Source organism: Polypterus senegalus, chromosome 12, assembly GCF_016835505.1.
Source record: "Polypterus senegalus isolate Bchr_013 chromosome 12, ASM1683550v1, whole genome shotgun sequence".
In the NCBI taxonomy this organism is placed as follows: Eukaryota; Metazoa; Chordata; class Cladistia; order Polypteriformes; family Polypteridae; genus Polypterus; species Polypterus senegalus.
In genome coordinates this window covers 29,081,565-29,105,051 of record NC_053165.1, presented here as the reverse complement: position 1 = coordinate 29,105,051, position 23,487 = coordinate 29,081,565, and the positions used below count along the sequence as shown (strand labels likewise).

At 37.3% G+C, this 23,487-nt stretch overlaps 1 protein-coding gene across 9 annotated transcripts in view; it reads left to right on the top strand.

Moving 5' to 3' along the window:
• Positions 1–23,487, top strand: part of LOC120540046 (voltage-dependent L-type calcium channel subunit alpha-1C-like) — a 1,017,626-nt gene that overhangs the window by 720,442 nt on the left and 273,697 nt on the right. For all 9 annotated transcript variants that reach the window (XM_039770507.1, XM_039770503.1, XM_039770506.1 and 6 more), the window contains exon 12: positions 5,960–6,120. In XM_039770507.1, the coding sequence (XP_039626441.1) occupies positions 5,960–6,120 (161 nt within the window). The remainder of the gene's footprint in view (positions 1–5,959; positions 6,121–23,487) is intronic.

Sequence of the window (23,487 nt, the reverse complement as noted above, 5' to 3'; positions counted from 1 at the left end):
ACATGTTGCTGTATGCTGTTTCTTTTGTACTCCAGGACATGCAGAGGACAGAATAGTACAGAGCAGTAAGTTCAGCGCTATATGCAATCATCAGATTCAAATGTTAACAGTTCACACATATGCAAGGATTGTCCTTCCTACATTTGTAACGTGTGTACCTGTTACAATGTACACACTTCTCTCTATGCTGTGGTTTCTATTACACACCTGAAAGAAAGAGACAATATATGTGAAAACATCATTGCACTAATGCAATATTATTTGAAAATGAACAGCGTCAGATCGGGTGTGAATTTATGCTGGCGCTGTTACTTAGAGTCAGATCTGAAGGGGCGGGGTAGGGTGACACTGACTCGGTTTACTTTCCTGGGGAAAGCGGCTGTCTGGAACAGAAGCTTGTCGATGTTGAATCCTCCTTTTCTTTTTCCATCGCCTTTTCTAGTAAGATGTGACGATGAAGTTCCTCTGCAAGCTGAGCCATGAACACTTCTTTTCTCAGTGGCCCCTGTGCATGCTTTGCACAGTACATGTGCATTGATCACCACCAGCATGTTGTAGCACACAGCAACTGGCCACGTGCATGTTCTTGCGTGCACTGAATAAGCTTCTGATCTGACTCTAAGTAATAGCGCCAACATAAATTCACACCCAATCTGACACTGTTCGTTTTCAAATAATATTGCATTAGTGTGATGATGTTTTCACATATATTGTCTCTTTCTTTCAGGTGTGTAATAGAAACCACAGCATAGAGAAAAGTGTGTACATTGTAACAGGTGCACACGTTGTAAATGTAGGAAGGACAATCCTTGCATGTGTGTGAACTGTTAACATTTGAGTCTAATATTTGCATATAGCGCTGAACTTACTGCTCTGTACTATTCTGTCCTCTGCATGTCCTGGAGTACAAAAGAAACAGCATACAGCAACATGTGGTGACTGGCAAGATCAGGGGAAAAAACACGTGGTCACTGATTACAAACCACAAGATGTTATGCGAATGAATGTAAATAATGTTGCATCCATGCCACAAAGTTTTTCAAAATGTACTATACAGGTCATAAAATGAATAATTCCAAATATCATATATACCTATGTCTCTGTTTTTTTGTTTTTTTTTGACATCATAGACCATAAGGTGCATACTAATTCAGTGTGAGCAGGAACACTCAATAAAACTGAATTAAAAAAAATCAAGTGAAGGTGAGATACAAAGAAGGCAGATTTGCCAGCGTCTGTGCGTCAGCTTTTATCCCTCCAGATGAGAGAATATCCAGTTCCATTGTCTCAAAACACCACTCACGTCTCTAGTTATTCCCAGTTTAAATAAAAACTAACATAGTCAGATCCCTGGGTAAGGGGGCTGTAGTATGTATCGTGATCGTGATTTAGAGAGAATAAAAGTGAAAAAAAAAGATAACTTTTACAACTCCTATAAATGTACACCATGTGTGACAGACACAAACCAAGTGTATGTGTATACTGTATAATATTAACAATAAGAGCAGCTCACTACTGTAAACGGAAAATATAGGAGTGAGTCAGGATTGAACCGGGGTCTCTTGATTATAAGTCAGCAAATCTTACCGCTACGCTGTAGAAGCTGTCATCTTTTCCTTGAACCTTTTGTGAAAGTGTTTATTTGATCCTTGGACTTCTGGCTTCATACATTATACAGTTTATGCCTACATTTTATCATTTACTACTAAAATATGACAAACGTTTCTGTTTTAAACATGTGTTTACACAGTTTATTGTAGAAACGGAACGCACATGAAATGCATGTGTTCCAAATAACAATCTATTATTTCCACTCTAAAACTCCACTTTTTTCCCAGATAATCAATCAAGGCATGAGCTGAGTTGGGGGATGGAATAGCCGGCTGCATTTAGAGGATAAAGGACGCTGGTGGAGAGGTGCGAACGGATTTAAGTTGGGCCATATCTACACATTTTTTCATAGGCTCTGGTAATTCTAGTGTTAAAAAGAAGGTGCTGCTCTATACATAATACATAATTAGCCATGTGTAACAGTACAAAACAAACATTAAGGGAGCCCTACCCCTCCCTTCATCAGAAAACAAGGGAGATACTGTGAAAAAATAACAAAAGATTTATTACTATTTACAAGGCTTCTTGATGGGAAAAGCATCTGCACAGGTATATGGAAAACAAAAAGACATTTTACCTGCATCCATAGCTTCAACTTCTAACAATGGAATGAGCCAGTCCCACCCTGCTGCTTTGTGGCATAGCCAATTTGTGCCTCAAACTCTGTGAGCCCAGTGATCTATAATTTATTTACTTATTGCTAGTTTGTAGCCATTTGCTGTATTTTATTGTGGTATTCTTTCAGGCACTATTGTGCAGTGGCTAACACTGTTGATTCACAGCAACAATACGACAATAATTGGTTTGCCATTTATTGTTAGATGCTTCCCTAGCCCTCAGTGACAGTTAGAAGACATTGCACCATTATAATCCCCTCAAAAGTAGTTCAGTTCTTCCTTCCTCATCGACTTCAATGCAGATTGCGGAATTCGTTCCTCCCTACTGCTGAGTATACTGCAGACGTCCACTCAGAGACAAGGAGGCAAAAGAAGTCTTTGGGATTAACCAACTTACACCACCCTTTTCCAGTTTAGTTGAAATAGACAATAAAAGATCATTTAATACTATGCATGTGAACATGCAATAGGTGTGTGGATTTCTGAAAGACAAAGAAATGATCTTTCATAAACTATTTTATGTAACAGTGGAAAAATACTAAATTAATAGCACTACAAATTTACTAGGTGGTAGGAGTAGATCAGTAAGGCACATTATTGACTCAGACTGGCAAATTATTGATGTTGTGACCCACAACCCTAATATCTAGGTCAAATGAAGTAATACCTTTAAAGAGGTCATATGTTATATATATATATATATATATATATATATATATATATATATATATATATATATATATATATATATATATATATATATATATATATATATATATATATATATATATATATATATATATATATATATATATATATATAACAGAATTTCCCTTGAATGGACATCACAATATAAATGCCACCCCAAAAACATGGAATCTTAAAAGAATGTTATGTGAAGTTGCTTACTTTAATTTCACACACAGTTTAAAAAAATAAAGAGAGTTTAAGTAATTTAGCTTTGACACTTTGAGATGGTGTTGTTACTGTCTTGTAGGTGGAAACAATTTCAGAATAACAATTTCTGTGAGGAGATGAGATAGTGGTGTGCATGTTAGTATTACTAAAAGAGCCTGCATTTTAACACAAAAATTAAATGTTATATTCTTTAAACCTGCATGGAATTATTTTAAGAAAGAATCCTTGTTAACCATTATTATCTAATTAGTGTTGTAGTGGACTAAAAAACCCAGCTATTTTTATTTTTGGTGAGGATCCCTGGAATGCACCTAGCCTTGGCCCGACTCACACACACTACCTCACATAGACAAAAAGCAATCTGTAATAAAACAAAAATGAAAGAATGTTTTGCACAATAATAAATTAAATATGTGCAAACTACAGTGATCACACCCCAGTTCCCCTTACAGCGATATACAGTGGTGTGAAAAACTATTTGCCCCCTTCCTGATTTCTTATTCTTTTGCATGTTTGTCACACAAAATGTTTCTGATCATCAAACACATTTAACCATTAGTCAAATATAACACAAGTAAACACAAAATGCAGTTTTTAAATGATGGTTTTTATTATTTAGGGAGAAAAAAAATCCAAACCTTCATGGCCCTGTGTGAAAAGTAATTGCCCCTTTGTTAAAAAAAAACCTAACTGTGGTGTATCACACCTGAGTTCAATTTCCGTAGCCACCCCCAGGCCTGATTACTGCCACACCTGTTTCAATCAAGAAATCACTTAAATAGGAGCTGCCTGACACAGAGAAGTAGACCAAAAGCACCTCAAAAGCTAGACATCATGCCAAGATCCAAAGAAATTCAGGAACAAATGAGAACCGAAGTAATTGAGATCTATCAGTCTGGTAAAGGTTATAAAGCCATTTCTAAAGCTTTGGGACTCCAGCGAACCACAGTGAGAGCCATTATCCACAAATGGCAAAAACATGGAACAGTGGTGAACTTTCCCAGGAGTGGCTGGCCGACCAAAATTACCCCAAGATCGCAGAGATGACTCATCCGAGAGGTCACAAAAGTCCCCAGGATAACGTCTAAAGAACTGCAGGCCTCACTTGCCTCAATTAAGGTCAATGTTCACGACTCCACCATAAGAAAGAGACTGGGCAAAAATGGCCTGCATGGCAGATTTCCAAAACGCAAACCACTGTTAAGCAAAAAGAACATTAGGGCTCGTCTCAATTTTGCTAAGAAACATCTCAATGATTGCCAAGACTTTTGGGAAAATACCTTGTGGACTGATGAGACAAAAGTTGAACTTTTGGAAGGCAAATGTCCCGTTACATCTGGCGTAAAAGGAACACAGCATTTCAGAAAAAGAACATCATACCAACAGTAAAATATGGTGGTGGTAGTGTGATGGTCTGGGGTTGTTTTGCTGCTTCAGGACCTGGAAGGCTTGCTGTGATAGATGGAACCATGAATTCTACTGTCTACCAAAAAATCCTGAAGGAGAATGTCCGGCCATCTGTTTGTCAACTCAAGCTGAAGCGATCTTGGATGCTGCAACAGGACAATGACCCAAAACACACCAGCAAATCCACCTCTGAATGGCTAAAGTAAATCAAAATGAAGACTTTGGAGTGGCCTAGTCAAAGTCCTGACCTGAATCCAATTGAGATGCTATGACATGACCTTAAAAAGGCGGTTAATGCTAGAAAACCCTCAAATAAAGCTGAATTACAACAATTCTGCAATGATGAGTGAGCCAAAATTCCTCCAGAGCGCTGTAAAAGACTCAAGTTATCGCAAATGCTTGATTGCAGTTATTGCTGCTAAGGGTGGCCCAACCAGTTATTAGGTTCAGGGGGCAATTACTTTTTCACACAGGGCAATGTAGGTTTGGATTTTTTCTCCCTAAATAATAAAAACCATCATTTAAAACTGCATTTTGTGTTTACTTGTGTTATATTTGACTAATGGTTAAATGTGTTTGATGATCAGAAACATTTTGTGTGACAAACATGCAAAAGAATAAGAAATCAGGAAGGGGGCAAATAGTTTTTCACACCACTGTATACAATAAGCACAAATTCAATAATAACAAACCACTAACAAAAACCACACACTATGTAGTCGGCAACTGATGAAATTAAATGATGGAGGTAGATAGTCCAGAGATCATCACGCTGTATATGAATGTAAAGATAGTCCTACCAGTATTTACTGATGAGATGATGTGTGAATGGGATCAGGAGCGCTCCTTTCTTTGGAGGATGACAATAAATCATCAGACTGTCCTTATGCAGCAGTAAGACACCAGACAGTCCATACACCCAAAAGAGGAGACGATCCAGGACAAAACAAGTATCCACAGGTAGCAAAACGAGAAGGGAAACTAACAGGCAACTCACAACACAAAAAACAAAAAGCTTATCTCCTTTCTGTATAACTGGACCCCAAACAAATGTCACCCCGGCCTCCTAGTTCCCAGCAGCCCCTGCACCTTCAGCAAAAGACCAATCAGAGCCACTGCTGGGAGTTGAAGTTTCATTCTGCAATAGCACAATGTAAATTACATTGTAATTCAAATCTACAGTTTGTTAGCAAACTGCTGTATCACTTCAAGTTCTAAAATCTTACCATATTAAAATTAGCTTGCTTTTTATTTCTTTGGTTTCCATTTTTTTAATATGGTTAAACAATACTAGTGTCTTCATGCTTTTACATTTATTATCTTCTTAAAGAGTGTTGAGTAATTTTCAGAATAATTTTCTTTGTGAGTCACAATTTTTAGTTAATCATATGATTCTTTGTTTACAGTCGCTACTCACGCAGGTGGAACAGGTTCTGCCGAAGGAAGTGCCGAGCGGCAGTGAAATCAAATGTATTCTATTGGCTGGTGATTTTTCTTGTATTTCTTAACACTCTGACCATTGCATCAGAGCATCACAATCAAACAGAATGGCTCACTCAAGTTCAAGGTAAAGATAAAACATTGTTTATATGAGATATGAAAATACAGTATACATGTCAAAGAAAGAAATGAGAAACCATTTTTTTAAATGTTTTGTTGTTAAATACAGTCTTCCAGTACTACACTAATTTTAGCTCCACATATTTTAAACTTTGCAAGAAAAGAGAACAGAAAAAAGACTGTGATTGAAACTGTACTATCTACCAATTTATTTCAAGTGTTTCAACTCTAGATAATCTAAGGCAACTTTGGAATCATAACCTTGTGTGGAATCTCAAGTAAACAACCATAACTCAGCCATCTACAAGATACACAACCTAATCAGTTTGTGCAAATATTGATATTATGTTGTTGAAATTTGACATTACTTACTCATGCTGCAACTAACATCATCCAAAATATGTCTTGGGCAAGGTATGAATTGTGAATGATTTGATAAATTGCTCACCTTGCTCAATTACACTGTATATTTTGGGAGCGTCCAACACGGGTTTAGAGTCATAACTACTTGAACACCTCTAATAGCATTATTTGGAGTAAAATCATAATGGGCCAAAATTGTGTCACAAAGAAATCTATTGTGATTTCTCACACAATATTGATAGCTCAGTGTCTTAAGGTTCTAAATCAGAAGAATATTAATCTACTATTAATGACAACTTTTGGTAATTGGGAAAAGAATCTCTTATTTTGCTTAAAATTAGAAAAATAATTTCTTCAAGAAATTGTCAAAAGTGTTCAGGATTTGCCAATAATATATTAATGCTGTTCTATAATAAACATTCTGATTCTCTGTTCACCTTATTGTGTCAATATATTTAAGGGACTTCTTTATTCAAGTTGACCATCCCCTTATCTGAAATGTCTAGGACCGTAAGTATTCTGGATATTTGGGGATTTTGTAATATTTACATATTTGAATCTTCCTAAAACACTTTCTGTAGGTTCCTCCAGTCCTTGTACTTAAAGCCACCAGAGTTTCAGGGAGAGAGCAAAAGAATTATTGCTGAGAGAAAATAAAAAAATAAAATAGCTGTTAATCCGTTCATGATGTCAGTAGCACAAGGTAACTGAAGCTTAATGATTAATTTGCATGTTGTAATAAGCATGCAGGCAGAAGAGACAGACAGACGGACACATGCACACGTAGACCACTGTAGCTACTCAGCTCTACACATTTGAGAAGTGATTCTGTCTGCTATAGTATCTTTCTGTCACTTTAATTCTTGCATCACAATATGGTATAACAACACCAAATAAAGTTTAAATAAGAATTGCGTTTATGTTTATATGTTGTGTTAAAGTACTGTAGCTATATGCTAGCATTACTTGTTTGCATTTCCAATTAGACAGTAAAGTTAACTTCCTTTAGTTATTTGTTGAGACGTGCAGTCAGAAGATGGATGCTGTGTAGCCTTTTCCGTGTTTCTACTGGTACCATTAGGCATTTTTACTGATTCAGGCGTTTTGGAGTACTGAAATCTGTATCTTCTATGGTTCTTTGTTATCTTAACAGCAGTTCTTTTCATCTCCATTTGATGGAGTGTGACATAATATTCATTTTATAATTCATATTTTCATAAACATTTGTGCAAATATTTCCAACCTTACATTGACTCCTACACTATCATAACTGAACAACAGAGAGCACACGCAGCAGATTCACTTTTACCACTAGTCCATTGATGTCTTCAAATGCCAATGTGTAATCTAATGTTTAAGAAATTGTATTTAATTTGTGACAGGTTATAGTTATTTTTATCATGTGCAGTGTGTTCTCTACATGTGTGACAAAAATTTATGTTAATATGTCTATCTCAGCAAGACAGGTCAAGTGTAGAATTTTCCACTTGTGACATCATGTCGGCACTCAAATAGTTTCGGATTTTGGAATTTGGGATTAGGGATGCTCAACCTGTACTGGATTCTCTGGTCACTTACAGTAGCTCTCTCAAATTTGATAGCAGAGAGGATTTGTGATGGATATGAAACATAAATGTTTGGAAACTAGTATTGATGGTATTATTGATTGATTTGCATTTTATTTATAGTGTTATATATTGTAAAATGCATTTTTTGGTCATTTATTAGTTACAGCCTTGGTTGACACGCACTTTTTTTAGTTACTAAATCAGTTCTGGTCTTGTGGAAAATGAAGTCGTTGTACCCCAGAGGCATTGCAAGTACTTTTTTCATATTGGGCTAGTTAGACTGCTGTGTATAATGCAGTTGGTCTGGATAGATTTTCAGGACATGTTTTAAAGCTCAACAATTGCCAAGATAAAATTTTTACTGATGTTTTTAATGCATCACTGGGACAATCTAAGGTTCTCACCTGTTTCAAAATATAACAGTTCCCCATTACGAAAGAAAATGAAAATTTTCCTCTCTCCCATTGTGACAAGATGGTTTGTAAAAACTAGTGCTGGGGAAGCATTAAACATTCTGTTCCCAGTGGTTGGGACAATTTCTGTTTCCACATCATCACAACTGGTACACAGAGGATGCTATATACTTTATACTTCATAGCCTTCTGGCACACCTGAATGATAAAATCTGCTATGTCGTTATAATTGTTGTAAACTGAAGCTCAGCATTTAACAGTATTGTTTTATCAAAATTGTTCACTAGGCTCCTAGACCTAGACTTAATACTTCCCTCAGCAACTGGGTAATGCACAAATTAACTAGCAGACACCAGCATGCTCAGTCTGGTAACATTATATCCTCCACATTGATTCCCAGTATTTTTCCACTTGTTTACCTATGATTTTGTGCCTAGGCATGGCTCCAACTTTATAGTTAAATTTTCATCAACATTGTCACCTACTATTAAACATCTAACAGAGCATAGATTTGCTTTCTAACACTGTGATTCCTTATGTCTGAAAGACAAAGAAGCTGGTCATAGACTTTAGAAAACAGTAGGTAGAACATATTTCCTTTTACGTATATTATGGGGGTGTAGAGTGTTTCAGTAGCTTTCTTTGAAATCTCCAATGGCAAGTTGATTTGTACAGAGATATGTCCACTATTGATAAAATCACAAGCTTATACTTAACTCATATGTCTTAGCAAAGTCGGGGTGTCTCCGTCTATGTTTGCCAACTTCAGTAAGTGCATAATTGAATCTATCCTGGTTACATACAATGGCTTCACAACAGTGATGTTCCATTAATGGTAAGACTTTAATCACTGAGCTGGTATAACCCAGGTGGCAGTTCAGTGTACACTTGTATGCCTGCATTAGAAAAGTTCAGAAACCCTTTGTGGAATGTACAGGATAGGAAGGAACTCGGTTTACTATTTAGCTTTGGGCTTTTATTTGACTCTCATAATCTTAAGTTTGCCAAATTTATGATGCAGATACTTTTATGTTTGAGTATTTACAAGTGACAATGAATTCACTGTTATTGCATGTTTACATTGTTCCTAACCATTTCAAATCTATCTGGTCAATAAAATTAGCTTGTATGGTCTCTAAATGGCCTTGGTTTTCTTTTGGAAGGTTTTTATGGAAGTCCAGTAAAAGCATCAATGAAGGAGCATTAGGTACTCTTTGAAAATCAAAGGCAGCTGAATGTATTTTGAATCTTATGTTACAGAAAGGTTAGAGATTATTATTATAGATTAGGATGATCATTTATTAACAATAGATGGCTTCATTGGAGTGATGTACAGTACAGTAGGTTTCTTGTGGCAGTTCGGCTTTACTATGCAGTTTGTTTTTTGGTTGGGTAATCTGTTTTTAAAAAGGTTAATTCTGCAACTTGAACTAAACTATAGATTTATGGTCTGTGACCCAGCCCAAACAGCTGCAGCATATCTAGTGGTTATTACAATAGCCATTTATGTGTTTATGTTTCTTTAATAATAAAAGTACAAATTTATTAAAATGGCCATTATAAAGGAGTGCTGCAAAAGAGATGTTTCAGTAACCACTGGAATGTTAATGCTACCCATCGAATAAAATGAAGAACAAACCTGAATACAAATTCAGGTTTTAATTTTACTGGTGTGCAAAAATATAATTAGGCCAATTTTTAGACTCCAGTTTAACAAAGTTTAGTTGAATTTTAACCCAATTCAGATAAGATTGTTTTTCACCAAGTAATTATTACAAGAGGACACCTGTAATTTTGGGTCCTGTCCGAATCATTCATGTCAGTAAATTTTCACTGACTGCGTGTTCATGTCTCATGAAAAATTATTAAGATGTTTACATTGTGTATAAAGGCCATAATAATATCCCCAGGGTAGACTAGTACTAAATCTGTCATTTAAGTAATTTGATTGGGACCAAAATTACTGATGTTATCCTGTAATATTTACTTTACCCAGTGCCTGAAGTGGAAAAAACTAACTTTCATTGTACTTCTTTTTGTGTGTGCTGAAGAATTGGGTTTGGGGGTGTACAGTGTGGGTGTTATATCCCCTCGAAGGACCGAAAGCACTTCAATATATACAATTTATTCCAAAAAAAACAGGTGGATATGGGGCTGTCCCTTGAAGGGAAGTTTTTAATGTGGTCTGAACTGATGGTACACATACATTAACTGCAGTGAATACGGAAATGTAGGTGTGGAGTGCTGTTGTATCACTACCCCATTTCTAGCACTGACTTTACACCAACTCTGGGTATAAAAACTAATCCTGTCTGAACAGTGCTTTAAAACTACAGAGGTGCCCTGGTTATTATGATTTTATGCTAACGCATGGTGTAAAACTAATCATTTCGTATGGTCTGAATTATAAAATTTAATTTAAACAAAGGTGCTACAAGCCATATGTCATTGACTCCTGCAACTCAGCTAAACAGCCGATTGTCGTATTTCACAGCAACATGTTTCAGTCAAGAGCAATGGCAACAGGAAGGTGACATGCATACAACTTTAACTAAACTTAAGAAATGAAAAAATCAATTCCTAAGTAACAAATTTGACATAATTGCATTTATAGGTTTAACTAGGATGATTTTGACTCAGACAGTTTGCCAGTTGTAATCACAGGCTTGCAATTGGTTGGAACACATTGACAAGAGTTCTGTTGGTCTTTGCTGTTTAAATCACAACCCTCAATTTGAGCTCTGACTTAATGAGACATTGGATTGGTTTGTAAGTGTCACACTGAAGGAACCATCTAATTGTTCACACCCACATAGAGTACAAGCCAAATTCATTCATGGGTGTTTTCAGATATATAATATATACACCTAGCTCTGAAAGACTAGCTATGTGCCTGCTTTTGATGTCATCTAGTGTCTGGAGAAATGTTTTATATTTGGGAGATAAAAATGGAATTCTACCAATGACAGCAACTGGTTTTATCCCACTGGCTTTACATTTGGTTCTCCAGTCACCGTCATGTGTTTGCTTCTGTCAGGCAGCCATTATATAGTTTGTTTCTTAAATAACAATAGATGAGTTCCTGTTTGACCTGGAAGCTTTTCCTTTGTGAATACTGATCAATGTTAAAAAAATCACTGATTGAAATTGTATATTCTTATGATAACCTTAGAACAGTAAAACATTCTGCATTTCTAGTGAAATGTAATTATGCATGTTTTCAGAATTTGATACTTATCTTTCTTCCAACTTTACACCTACCCTGTGGACTATAAAAGGTTCAGTGTTAAAGTTCCTAAGAATTCACTTTTTAAAAAAATATATATATTTTTTTACCCTTTTCGATGTATTTCTTTATAATTGTTTTTTATTATAATGGTGATGTCATCAGAAAGCCATATTATATTTAGTTTCTAGATAGTCATACAATTTTGTATTAATGCTTCTTGACCATAGTCACAATGTATGCCGTTACAATGCCCATTTGCTATACCTGTAAAAGGTGAAGGTACACAGATTTTGCTAGCCAAGTGTAGGATATTTCTTTCTCTGGGCATGTCACAATACATGATTAGCTATGTCAGATTGCTCTGCCGGCTATTTCCAATATGCTATTATGTAAATGAAAGATGTGACTGAAAATTGCTGGCAAACTTGTTTAATGTGATGTAGCCTTAAACTGAAGGCTTTGTCTGAAAAATTACCTCTAGATTAGAGTACACTTGAGATCAGAGTCAAATTGCACCAAAGGGATAGCAACAGAGATGCAAGCCCTATATTTCCAAAGTAAATTCTGTCCACGGTTCATGTGTGCCTTGATATTCTGTTCACAAAAATAACAAACAAAATGAGAAAAGACATGAGTGCACAATACTCACTCTGCAAATACAAGAACCAAATAGCACACAAACAAAGCTGCCCTTGAACCACAGTTAGTTTACCAGTTCTTCCATTATGGCTTGTTCTGTGCAGAGTGTACCCACTAGATTTAGGAATTCTTCTAAGTTCTCCTTCCACCTCTCAGTGATTTAAGAACAGATGTTTGAGTCCAACATTGTTGGGCAGAACGTATTCACTTATTTCATAATCTCAAGTGGAGATATACAATTTTGCAAAAAAAAATTCTGTCTTCTACACTGCTTTTAATTAATCAATTGATTGTTGAAAAAGACCCCCTGCTTAATAACACAAAGTAATGTAAGAATAGATAAGCCTTCATTAATGCATTATACAAGTAAAATGTTTTGCATGCTGTCTCTTATACATTTTTGTTTCTATTTTTGTGTTTGTATGTGTATATATATATATATATATATATATATATATATATATATATATATATATATATATATATATATATATATATATATATATATATACAGTGGAACCTCGGTTCACGACCATAATTCGTTCCAGAACTTTGGTCGTAAACCGAGTTGGTCGTGAACCGAAGCAGTTTTCCCCATAGGATTGTATGTAAATACAATTAATCCGTTCCAGACCGTACAAACTGTATGTAAATATGTAAAAATATGTAAAGATTAAGCACAAATATAGTTAATTACACCATAGAATCCACAGTGTAATAGTAAACTAATGTAAAAACATTGAATAACACTGACACAAAACACCCAGGCTCCCTGATCAGCTACACGAGCTGGCTGGCTCCAGCGCCCTCTCCGTAGCACACACACCACCAAAGCCCCTCCCTCCCTACCTGCCTCCCTCCCTAGATCGCGCTATTAAACCTAAAGCCTGATCGCTGTAAACAATGTTGTTCAAAAGTTTTAAGCACAGCAGAAAAAAAAGTAACAAATCCGAAGCGCTTGCGAAAACCAACTCACAAGCAAACAAAAGTTCTCTCTGCACTTGCTCGCTAGTGCTCACTAATCTCTCTGTAGCACGTGCTCGCGCAGCATTTTTTTGAAAATGAGTTTTAAGCACAGCAGAAAAAAAAGGAACAAATCCGAAGCGCTTGCAAAAACCAACTCACAAGCAAACAAAAAAGTCAGATTGCAGGAGATCACGCTATTAAACCTAAAGCCTGATCGCTGTAAACAATGTTTTTAAAATGAGTTTTAAGCACAGCAGAAAAAAACATCGCATAAATCCGAACTTCATTTAAAAACCAACTCGCAAGCAACCAAAAAAGTAACATTGCAACAAATCACACGATGAAGTCCTCCATGTAAACAATTTTAATGAGTTTTAAGCACAAGGAAAAAAGCGAACATTTGAAAAAGAGAAATGTAACATCGCACCTAATCGCGCTATGAAAAACTCCATCTGTAAACCTTTCATGAGTTTTAAGCACAAGGAAAAAAGCGAACATTTGAAAAAAGAGAAAAATAACATTGCAACAAATCGCATTATGAACTAAAAATTACTTTTGAAAAATCCGTAATACAAAAACCACCAAGAAAACTAACCTTGCATGAAACGAGTTCTGGCATGAAGTGTTTTCCTTCAGGTGTTTTCTCTCTTGTGATTTCTTGGGTTTCTGGTGCTTTTAGCTGTTTAGCTGGTGGGAGTGAAAGCCTCATGCAGCCATTCCAAAAAGAACGTTCTTGTGACCCTCCACATTACTGGCAGTCTGGCTTTGTTTACATTATGATGCTTGAAAGCACTAAGGTTCTCCGATTGGTAAATGAGTAAACTGGTAAACAGTTTTTCCACCTTTTGTAATTTCTTTCTTTACTTCAATTTCAATTTTCTTCAAAACTTTCTTCTGACCACTCTCCACTTGCTTAGAAGCCATAGTTAACTGCAAAAGCACACGAAATACTGTAGAGCACAAAGAGAGTGCACGTCTTATTGAAAACAATGCTCAAGGAGCGGCTTTGCTTAAATGAAAAAGCATGGCAGCTCTCTTTCTCTCTCAGGCTGCCTGTGGGGGGAGGGGGATGGTTTCGCTTGCACTACAGCCTACAGATAGGCAGGCAAACACGTGCAGCATTCTCCTCCTCCCCCTTCCCAGCAGGCACGTGCTCGCTCGCTCTTCCTCTCTCTCTCTCTCTCAACTGAGGACGCAAGGGAAACTGGCTTGTTCAGCAAACACGTGAAGCAATCTCCTCCTCCCCCTTCCCAGCAGGCACGTGCTCGCTCGCTCTTTCTCTCTCTCTCTCTCTCTCTCTCTCTCAGCTCAGCTTGCAGGCAGGCAAGGGAACCTGGCTTGTTCGTATACCAAGTGTGTGGTTGTGAACCGAGGCAAAAGTTTGGCGATCTGTACGTGAGTGTACCGAGTTGTATGTGAACCGGGATGTTCGTGAACCAAGGTTCCACTGTATATATACAGTGGTGTGAAAAACTATTTGCCCCCTTCCTGATTTCTTATTCTTTTGCATGTTTGTCACACAAAATGTTTCTAAACATCAAACACAATTAACCATTAGTCAAATATAACACAAGTAAACACAAAATGCAGTTTTTAAATGATGGTTTTTATTATTTAGGGAGAAAAAAATTCCAAACCTACATGGCCCTGTGTGAAAAAGTAATTGCCCCCTTGTTCAAAAATAACCTAACTGTGGTGTATCACACCTGAGTTCAATTTCTGTAGCCACCCCCAGGCCTGATTACTGCCACATCTGTTTCAATCAAGAAATCACTTAAATAGGAGCTGCCTGACACAGAGAAGTAGACCAAAAGCACCTCAAAAGCTAGACATCATGCCAAGATCCAAAGAAATTCAGGAACAAATGAGAACAGAAGTAACTGAGATCTATCAGTCTGGTAAAGGTTATAAAGCCATTTCTAAAGTTTTGGGACTCCAGCGAACCACAGTGAGAGCCATTATCCACAAATGGCAAAAACATGGAACAGTGGTGAACCTTCCCAGGAGTGGCCGGCCGACCAAAATTACCCCAAGAGCGCAGAGACGACTCATCCGAGAGGTCACAAAAGACCCCAGGACAACGTCTAAAGAACTGCAGGCCTCAATTGCCTCAATTAAGGTCAGTGTTCACGACTCCACCATAAGAAAGAGACTGGGCAAAACGGCCTGCATGGCAGATTTCCAAGACGCAAACCACTGTTAAGCAAAAGAACATCAGGGCTCGTCTCAATTTTGCTAAGAAACATCTCAATGATTGCCAAGACTTTTGGGAAAATACCTTGTGGACTGATGAGACAAAAGTTGAACTTTTTGGAAGGCAAATGTCCCGTTACATCTGGCGTAAAAGAAACACAGCATTTCAGAAAAAGAACATCATACCAACAGTAAAATATGGTGGTGGTAGTGTGATGGTCTGGGGTTGTTTTGCTGCTTCAAGACCTGTAAGGCTTGCTGTGATAGATGGAACCATGAATACTACTGTCTACCAAAAAATCCTGAAGGAGAATGTCCGGCCATCTGTTCGTCAACTCAAGCTGAAGCGATCTTGGGTGCTGCAACAGGACAATGACCCAAAACACACCAGCAAATCCACCTCTGAATGGCTGAACAAAAACAAAATGAAGACTTTGGAGTGGCCTAGTCAAAGTCCTGACCTGAATCCAATTGAGATGCTATGGCATGACCTTAAAAGGTGATTCATGCTAGAAAACCCTCAAATAAAGCTGAATTACAACAATTCTGCAAAGATGAGTGGGCCAAAATTCCTCCAGAGCTGTAAAAGACTCATTGCAAGTTATCAAACGCTTGATTGCAGTTATTGCTGCTAAGGGTGGCCCAACCAGTTATTAGGTTCAGGGGCAATTACTTTTTCACACAGGGCCATGTAGGTTTGGATTTTTTTCTCCTAAATAATAAAAACATCATTTAAAAACTGCATTTTGTGTTTACTTGTGTTATATTTGACTAATGGTTAAATGTGTTTGATGATCAGAAACATTTTGTGTGACAAACATGCAAAAGAATAAGAAATCAGGAAGGGGCAAATAGTTTTTCACACCACTGTATATATATATATATATATATATATATATATATATATATATATATATATATATATATATATATATATATATATATTGTAGCAGTAGGGGGCGCTAGTGCTCCCTTGAACCCTCAGGTACCATGCCAAACACCAGGTAAAAGTGCAATAATAATTATTTTTATTATTATAATAAAGTGCACCAAGCACCCTCCACTCCACACTATTCATAAATAAACACAATAGTCCAATAATAACAATTACCAATCCTCCACTCCCAGATGCGTTGCCCTCCTACCACCCAGCTCAGCTCGTCGTCTGGAGGCTCCCACAGTCCTTTTATATTCCATGACCCAGATGTGTTTCCAATCCCCAGTCCATGTGACCCTGTATCACTTCCGGGTCAGGTAAAAAGTTGTTTTCTTCACCCCTGAAGCCCGTTGCTCTTCCTCTGACGAACTTCCGGGTTATAGGGCAAATAAGGCTCCACAAGCCTCCCTAGAGCGGCTCCTGGTGGCCCCCACGGTATTCAGCAGGGCTGTCCATAAAAACTACAATGTCAATGAGGCTCTGCTGGAATTCGAAGACCTTCAATGCCGCTGGGAGGGCTTCCTCTGGCAGCCTGGGGGTATTGGCCGGGATACAAAGCCGGCCATGGACCACAATATATATACATATATATACACACACTAGGGGGCCTCGCCAACCCCCGTTTTTGTTTTTCCGGATACACACTTTTTTTGTTTGAATTGTTGCTATTTCATTAGTTTCACTTTTATTTCAGAATCTCTGTAAAAGCAATATTTGGAATCTTTTGAGTCCCCATGTGCTGAATCTTTTTAATAGGTCAGTGAGATGTGTGTTTAATGACATTGTACCATAATTTAGGATAGGTTTCTCTGTTTGGAATCTCTGCACAGACAAAACGATCCACATCATCAGCAGTTAATAATTCTCTTGACTTCAACTTCAAAGCCTTACAATATTTACACATTTCTGACATATCACCTGTGTCCATATATTCATTCTCTATTCGCCTTTTCGTTATTTCTCCGAGTAATAATTTCTCTTTCTTTACACTAATGCAATGTTTACTTTCTTTGTTTTGACACTATCATTTTTTTCTGCTTTCATATTCTGTATATTGCTCTGCATGTGTTTCTACATGTCTTTTGAATTCCAACTTTCATTATTCTCAATCCTGCTCTGCATGTGTTTGGCCCCTTGTTTTTTAGTCTCTTTATGACATTTTACTTTGTTTTCTACTCTGTCTTTTATTTCTGACCTCGCTTTATCCTGATTTTGTTCCAATGACACCTGGTCCGTGGTGATTACTTTCCCTTTTTCCCTTTTTTTTTTTTTTTCCATTTGTTTGTGCTACTGTGATCTTTATTTTCTTTTTTTTATACTTTCTGATTTTCCTAATTCCATATTCTTTAAGTTTCTCCACATGTGTATCGCGCCAATCTTTTTTTTTTTTAGCTTTCGAATTCCACTGCTTTCATAATCTCTAACCTGCTCTGCATGTGAATAGCGCCAGATTGGATGTTCTTTTTTTTTTTAATTCCAGTTTTTCTGGGTTGATAATTACTTATAATTACTTTCATAATATCTAACCTGGTATGCATGTGTATAGCACCAACGTCCAGATTGGATGTGCTTTTTTTTCAATTCCACTTGTTCCGGACTGATAATTACTTTCCTTTTTTTCTGAATTTGCACCTAGATTATTCCTTATCTGTTTTGTCTCTCAAATGCATTTAAGTCTGTTTTTTCTGCACTTCTTTCTTCTTCACTTAGTCATCTATGTTTTATTTATTACGAACTAGCAAAATACCCGCAGCTTCGCAGCGGAGGAAGTAGTGTGTTAAAGAAGCAATGAAAAAGAAAAGGAAACATTTTGAAAATAACGTAACATGATTGTCAATGTAATTGTTTTGTCACTGTTGTGAGTGATGAGTGTTGTTGTCATATATATATATATATATATATATATACACACATACATACATACACACACATATATACACACAAATACATATATATATACATACATACACACACACATATATAAACATATATATACATATACATACATATCTACATATATACACACACAGCTATTTCGTATCAGTGCAATACGCTGCTTGTTAAAACGGATGACTCCCGCTCTTACGTGCAAGTCTGCGTGGATATTATGAACTATCGTTTAAATTTTAAATAGAAGGAATTTTTATTTAGTCGACAGAAATATCTTTGGTAGGAATGGTAAAAACAGACAGGAATATTATTCGTGAATAAATCAACTCAAACCTTAAACAACTTATAATATTTTGCTCTCCATAAAAATATATCCTGTCTAAATTATACAAGTTAGAAATAAAGTAAACGTTAAAAGAACAAACATTCAAATTTCTTTACTCTTATGTAATTTTATATAAAAATAAACTTAGATTTTAAATATCCCAAAAGATTTTGCTCTCCATAAAAATATATCCTGTCAAAATTATACAAATTCAAATATGAACATGCTGCATAACAAAACCTGGAAATATAAATAAAATGTGTTCCTTTCAGCAATAACAAATCAAATCATTCAGTTGTCTTTGCTCATATGTCATTTTAGAGCTGGACGCCTGGCATCTTTTTTTGGCCACAGGTTCGTTTCTGTTTGGTGTGAGGTTCTGTGTTGTGGAGATTCTCAGGATGGATTGCAGGTGCTCATCAGTGAGGCGACTCCTGTGTGCTGTTTTGTTAGTCTTTATCACTGAGAAGAGCTTCTCACACAGATATGTGCTACCAAACATGCACAAGGTTCGAGCCGCATGTAGACGGACTTTTTTTGTTCTTCAAAGTCACCAAAGCGCCGTGCAAACTCAGTGCGCTCAGTTTATCAGCAAAGTGCGATTTGGGAACACCGTAGTGACGACTTGGTTTAACATTACTTGGCAACAGGGAAAGTGGGGCAAGGTGACTGGTGCATTTGTGTCTCCCATAAAAGCAGCTTCACTTGAAATCACTTTGTGATTGTGCACGGGTTAAAACGTCCGCTGAAGTGTCAGATTCTTATTTAATTATGCTGCTTTCTGTATCTTCTGCATTGCATTCAGGTTACCCTGATGTTTTGTCTCATAGTGCCGTCTTAGATTAAATTCTGTAATTACAGCCACATTAGCTCCACAAATGAGACACACGGGTTCAGTAAACATATACTCAGCCTCCCATCGGTTTTAAAGGCTCTATTTTCAGAATCAACTTTTCTCTTCAGCATCGTGTGAGCTAGCTTCGCAATAACTTGCAGCATCATAAGGTAGACTTGATTAGCGGTAAGTGTTGGCAAGGCAGCTGAAGCGCTGCATTATGGGATCTGTAGTTTATTGTGTTACCAGCGCTTCATATACCGGGCTTTAATAACAATAATAAGTATATAAAATGATCTCGGGGCGGATATAATTACGCCGGGCGGATGTGGCCCTGCCCTTGAGTTTGACACATATGGACTAAATAGAACTTGAAAAGATATATTTTTCAAATGTGATCGCAATTCAGATAGAGTTGACGCGCACTACAGCCTGCATGCCTCAATAAGTCATCCTCCCTCGCTCTTACTTTTTTACCGTTCATCTAATGAATACACTGAGTATGGCTTTACCAAAACAATCATTGATGGCGAATAAAGTATCCATTATTCGAGTATGTAGATCGGGATATATATATATACATATATATATATACCCGCGTATCGCAGTGGAGAAGTAGTGTGTTAAAAAAGCTAGAAAAAGAAAAGGGAACATTTTAAAAATAGCGTAACATGACTGTCAATATACAGTATTTGTTTTGTGAGTGTTACTGAGTGTTGCTGTCATCAAGGATTTGATTATCATTATTTCTTTCAATCAGGTTCGTATTTGTAGGATGTGTTGTGTTCAAGTTACATTCCGTGTTTGTCAATCGTTGTAAAGATGACAGGTTTCATTCATCGATTCGTTTCTTACTGCATCAATAAACAGCTCGTCTTCTTCTTTATCTGAGACCTGACACACTGCATGCACGGGTTTTTTTTACACTGTCTTCCTTTAGCGGGACATTGACTTTTTCCAACGTGTGCTTTGTTTCCGCAGTAGTTGGATTTATGAATATGCTTATATGTATCAGACGCTTCATATTTTTGCTGCCTTTTCAATTGTGTAATTCGGTTTTGTTCAGCTCTTTGGAACTGTTGCTTTTATCTGTGCACTGCGTCAGTTCCGTGAGCCACTCGGTGTACATGCATCGAAGGTTCCCAGCTGTGCTGGTGCCATCTCGTGCTATGTCCATGGCTGTATTTAATGTTACCTTAGTCCTGGCACTTAAAACTTTCTCTCACAGTTTCGCTGAGTTTGTGTCAAACACCACCCTGACCATCTCATCTTCCTCTCCATAAGCACAGTCCTTCACCCGTGAATATTTACCCGTGGCAGTTTGCTATTGGATTGCGCTGACGGACGGCCTTATATGGGCAGGCACTAAATTACAAACGCCAGCGCAGCCTGTCTATGAACTTAATTTAAAGTGTAGGTTTACATCGTGCTTTGTTTCAGTAGCAGAACTCATGAATATGGTTGTATATGTCACTCGCTCGCTTCTTATTGTTTCGCTGCCTTCTCAATTATATAATGCATGTTTTCTTCAGCGCTTTATTGAGGTCTTCCTGGTTTTCTATGTACTGCGTGATTACGTGGGAGGCGTGATGATGTCACACGAAACTCCGCCCCACGGCGTTGAAGCTCATCTCCATTACAGTAAATGGAAAAACTGCTTCCAGTTATGACCATTACGCATAGAATTTCGATATAAAACCTGCCCAACTTTTGTATGGAAGCTGTAAGGAATGAACCTGCCAAATTTCAGCCTTCCACCCACGGGAAGTTGGAGAATTAGTGAGTGAGTGAGTGAGTGAGTGAGTGAATGAGTGAGTGAGTGAGTGAGTGAATGAGGGCTTTGCCTTTTATTAGTATAGATTGTCCTTATACACTTTATATGCGCTGTGAGCCCTGGATCTGTGTATGCTCAAAGCTAAAACAAGACGGAGTGTGTTATTGCCCGTGCTGTTTTTTTGTTGTAAGTAATGCATGTCTTGCAAGAATCTCATGTTCTGCGTCATTGCGAGATGGTCCTGGGTCAATCTCTTGGCACAAAGTCTTACATTTAAGGTCCCCGCAAGACGCTCCATGGCTAATCTGTTTAGTCTTGCAGGTCTTTTAAGTGTCTTCTGTGATCTTAACGTGAAGATCACTTATCATCTCCTAGTCATTCCCTCCCACAGGATTGTTTTTTATAATAGATATACAGTATATATATACTGTATATATATATATATATATACAGTAGAGTCTCGCTTATCCAACATAAACGGGCCGACAGAACGTCGCATAAGCAAAAATGTTTGATAATGGCAGGTGTTAAGAAAAAGTCTATTACACTTCAAACTATGTTATAATTTTACACATTACGAACCTAATAATCATGTTTTACAACAAAACAACAAAATAAATTAACTGAAAAAATTAACTTATAAAATTGTCTGAAGTTAAATACATTATGTACTGTACTTTAAAACTTCAGCCCTGTGATGATTTAAAGACATTTTTGATCATAGTCAGCTTTCCTGACGAGTGCCATTTCTTCGCTGTGAAGTCTCGCTGTCTTTGCAGAATTATTATGTCAATTCCTGTAACTTCTTCTTGTCGCTCAATATAATTAATTGCAGTTTCTAGAGCCTTAACTCCGTCACTCATATGTCAACATCCGTATGAGCGTATACTGTTTAATAAAGCATTGTGACTGCGTGTGTGTGTGTGTTTGTGCTGTGACGTGCGAGTCCCCGTCTTGCCCCCGAAAACACGAAGCTGAGTACTTTAGCATCACCAGCTTTATTAAGCTTGAAACAGCAACAGCGCGGTTATTTATTGTAGCTGGATCTGCCACTCTCCTATACACAGACACAGCAGTCAGGCAGGGTCGGGGAAAAGTAATACTGTGCCCTGCGCATTTATAATGTTCCTTGTTCCTTGTATCACCCGTCTGACGGCAGGCGCTTATAGCATGTCCGCAATCTTTTCGGATTCGCCTTTATGGTAAACTGCTACAGCGCTTGGAGACTGCGATTGCTTTGGGACGTTCTTCCGTGTGTCGTCCTGTTGGGTGGGATCCCACAAGAGTTTAGAAGCTCACTCACACCAGCCATGATTCTTTTTAAAGGTAAAGTGAAGGTTAATTTGCTTTATGTATTTTTACTTTATATTTTGTATTAATCATTTTTATATGAATAGTTTTGGGTTGTGGAATGAATCATCTGAGTTTCCATTATTTTTTATAGGGAAATTCGCATTGATATACTGTACGAGTGCTTTGGACTACGAGCACATTTCCAGAATGAATTATGCTCGCAAACCGAGGTTCCACTGCAGTTAGCTGCAGTAGAGTTGGGAGCAACAAAAACTAGACTACGCTCACGCTCGCAACTTGTAGTTCTTGTTGCAGATTGATGCATTTTTTTTGGGTTTTTTTTTGTGGTGGGACGTCGGATAATACGGAATGTTGGATAAGCATTTAAGAACCAGGAGCACGCTGGCTCAATCTGGCATGGCTTTTGCCACAGTTATGATGCTACAAAGTCATAAGGGTAAGGGAGTTTGAGGAATTACCATATACAGGTATATGCACAACCTTTTTGCCTGCACATCTCCATGACAGTCACAGCAGTAAGCTTCTTAACTGTATGTCTGGCTGGAACATTCTGTGTTTTTTTAGTGATTCTGATTTCATGTGCCTTGCTTCTACTATTGTTGTTTTGATATAATTAATGGTTATTAGCACAATTCACAAGTCATTTGTGCTTGTCACTTTATTGGCAGTAGGTAATTGGCATTTGCCTGTTTTTGGTATTACGTGTTCTGTACTGTGCACTTGCTAACAGTGCCTCTAGGTGGAATGTCACATCCTGGCTCAGGATGGCTAAGTAGCTGTCACATGTCCTTTCCGTTAGTAATTTGATTGAACATGTCAATCTATTATTGTACTCATCCACTGTGCAAATTTTATAAGCAGTTGTCATCAATTCTCCTCACTATTGTTTGCAATATGATTTCTATAGTCTGACCTTCCAGTTAACTTG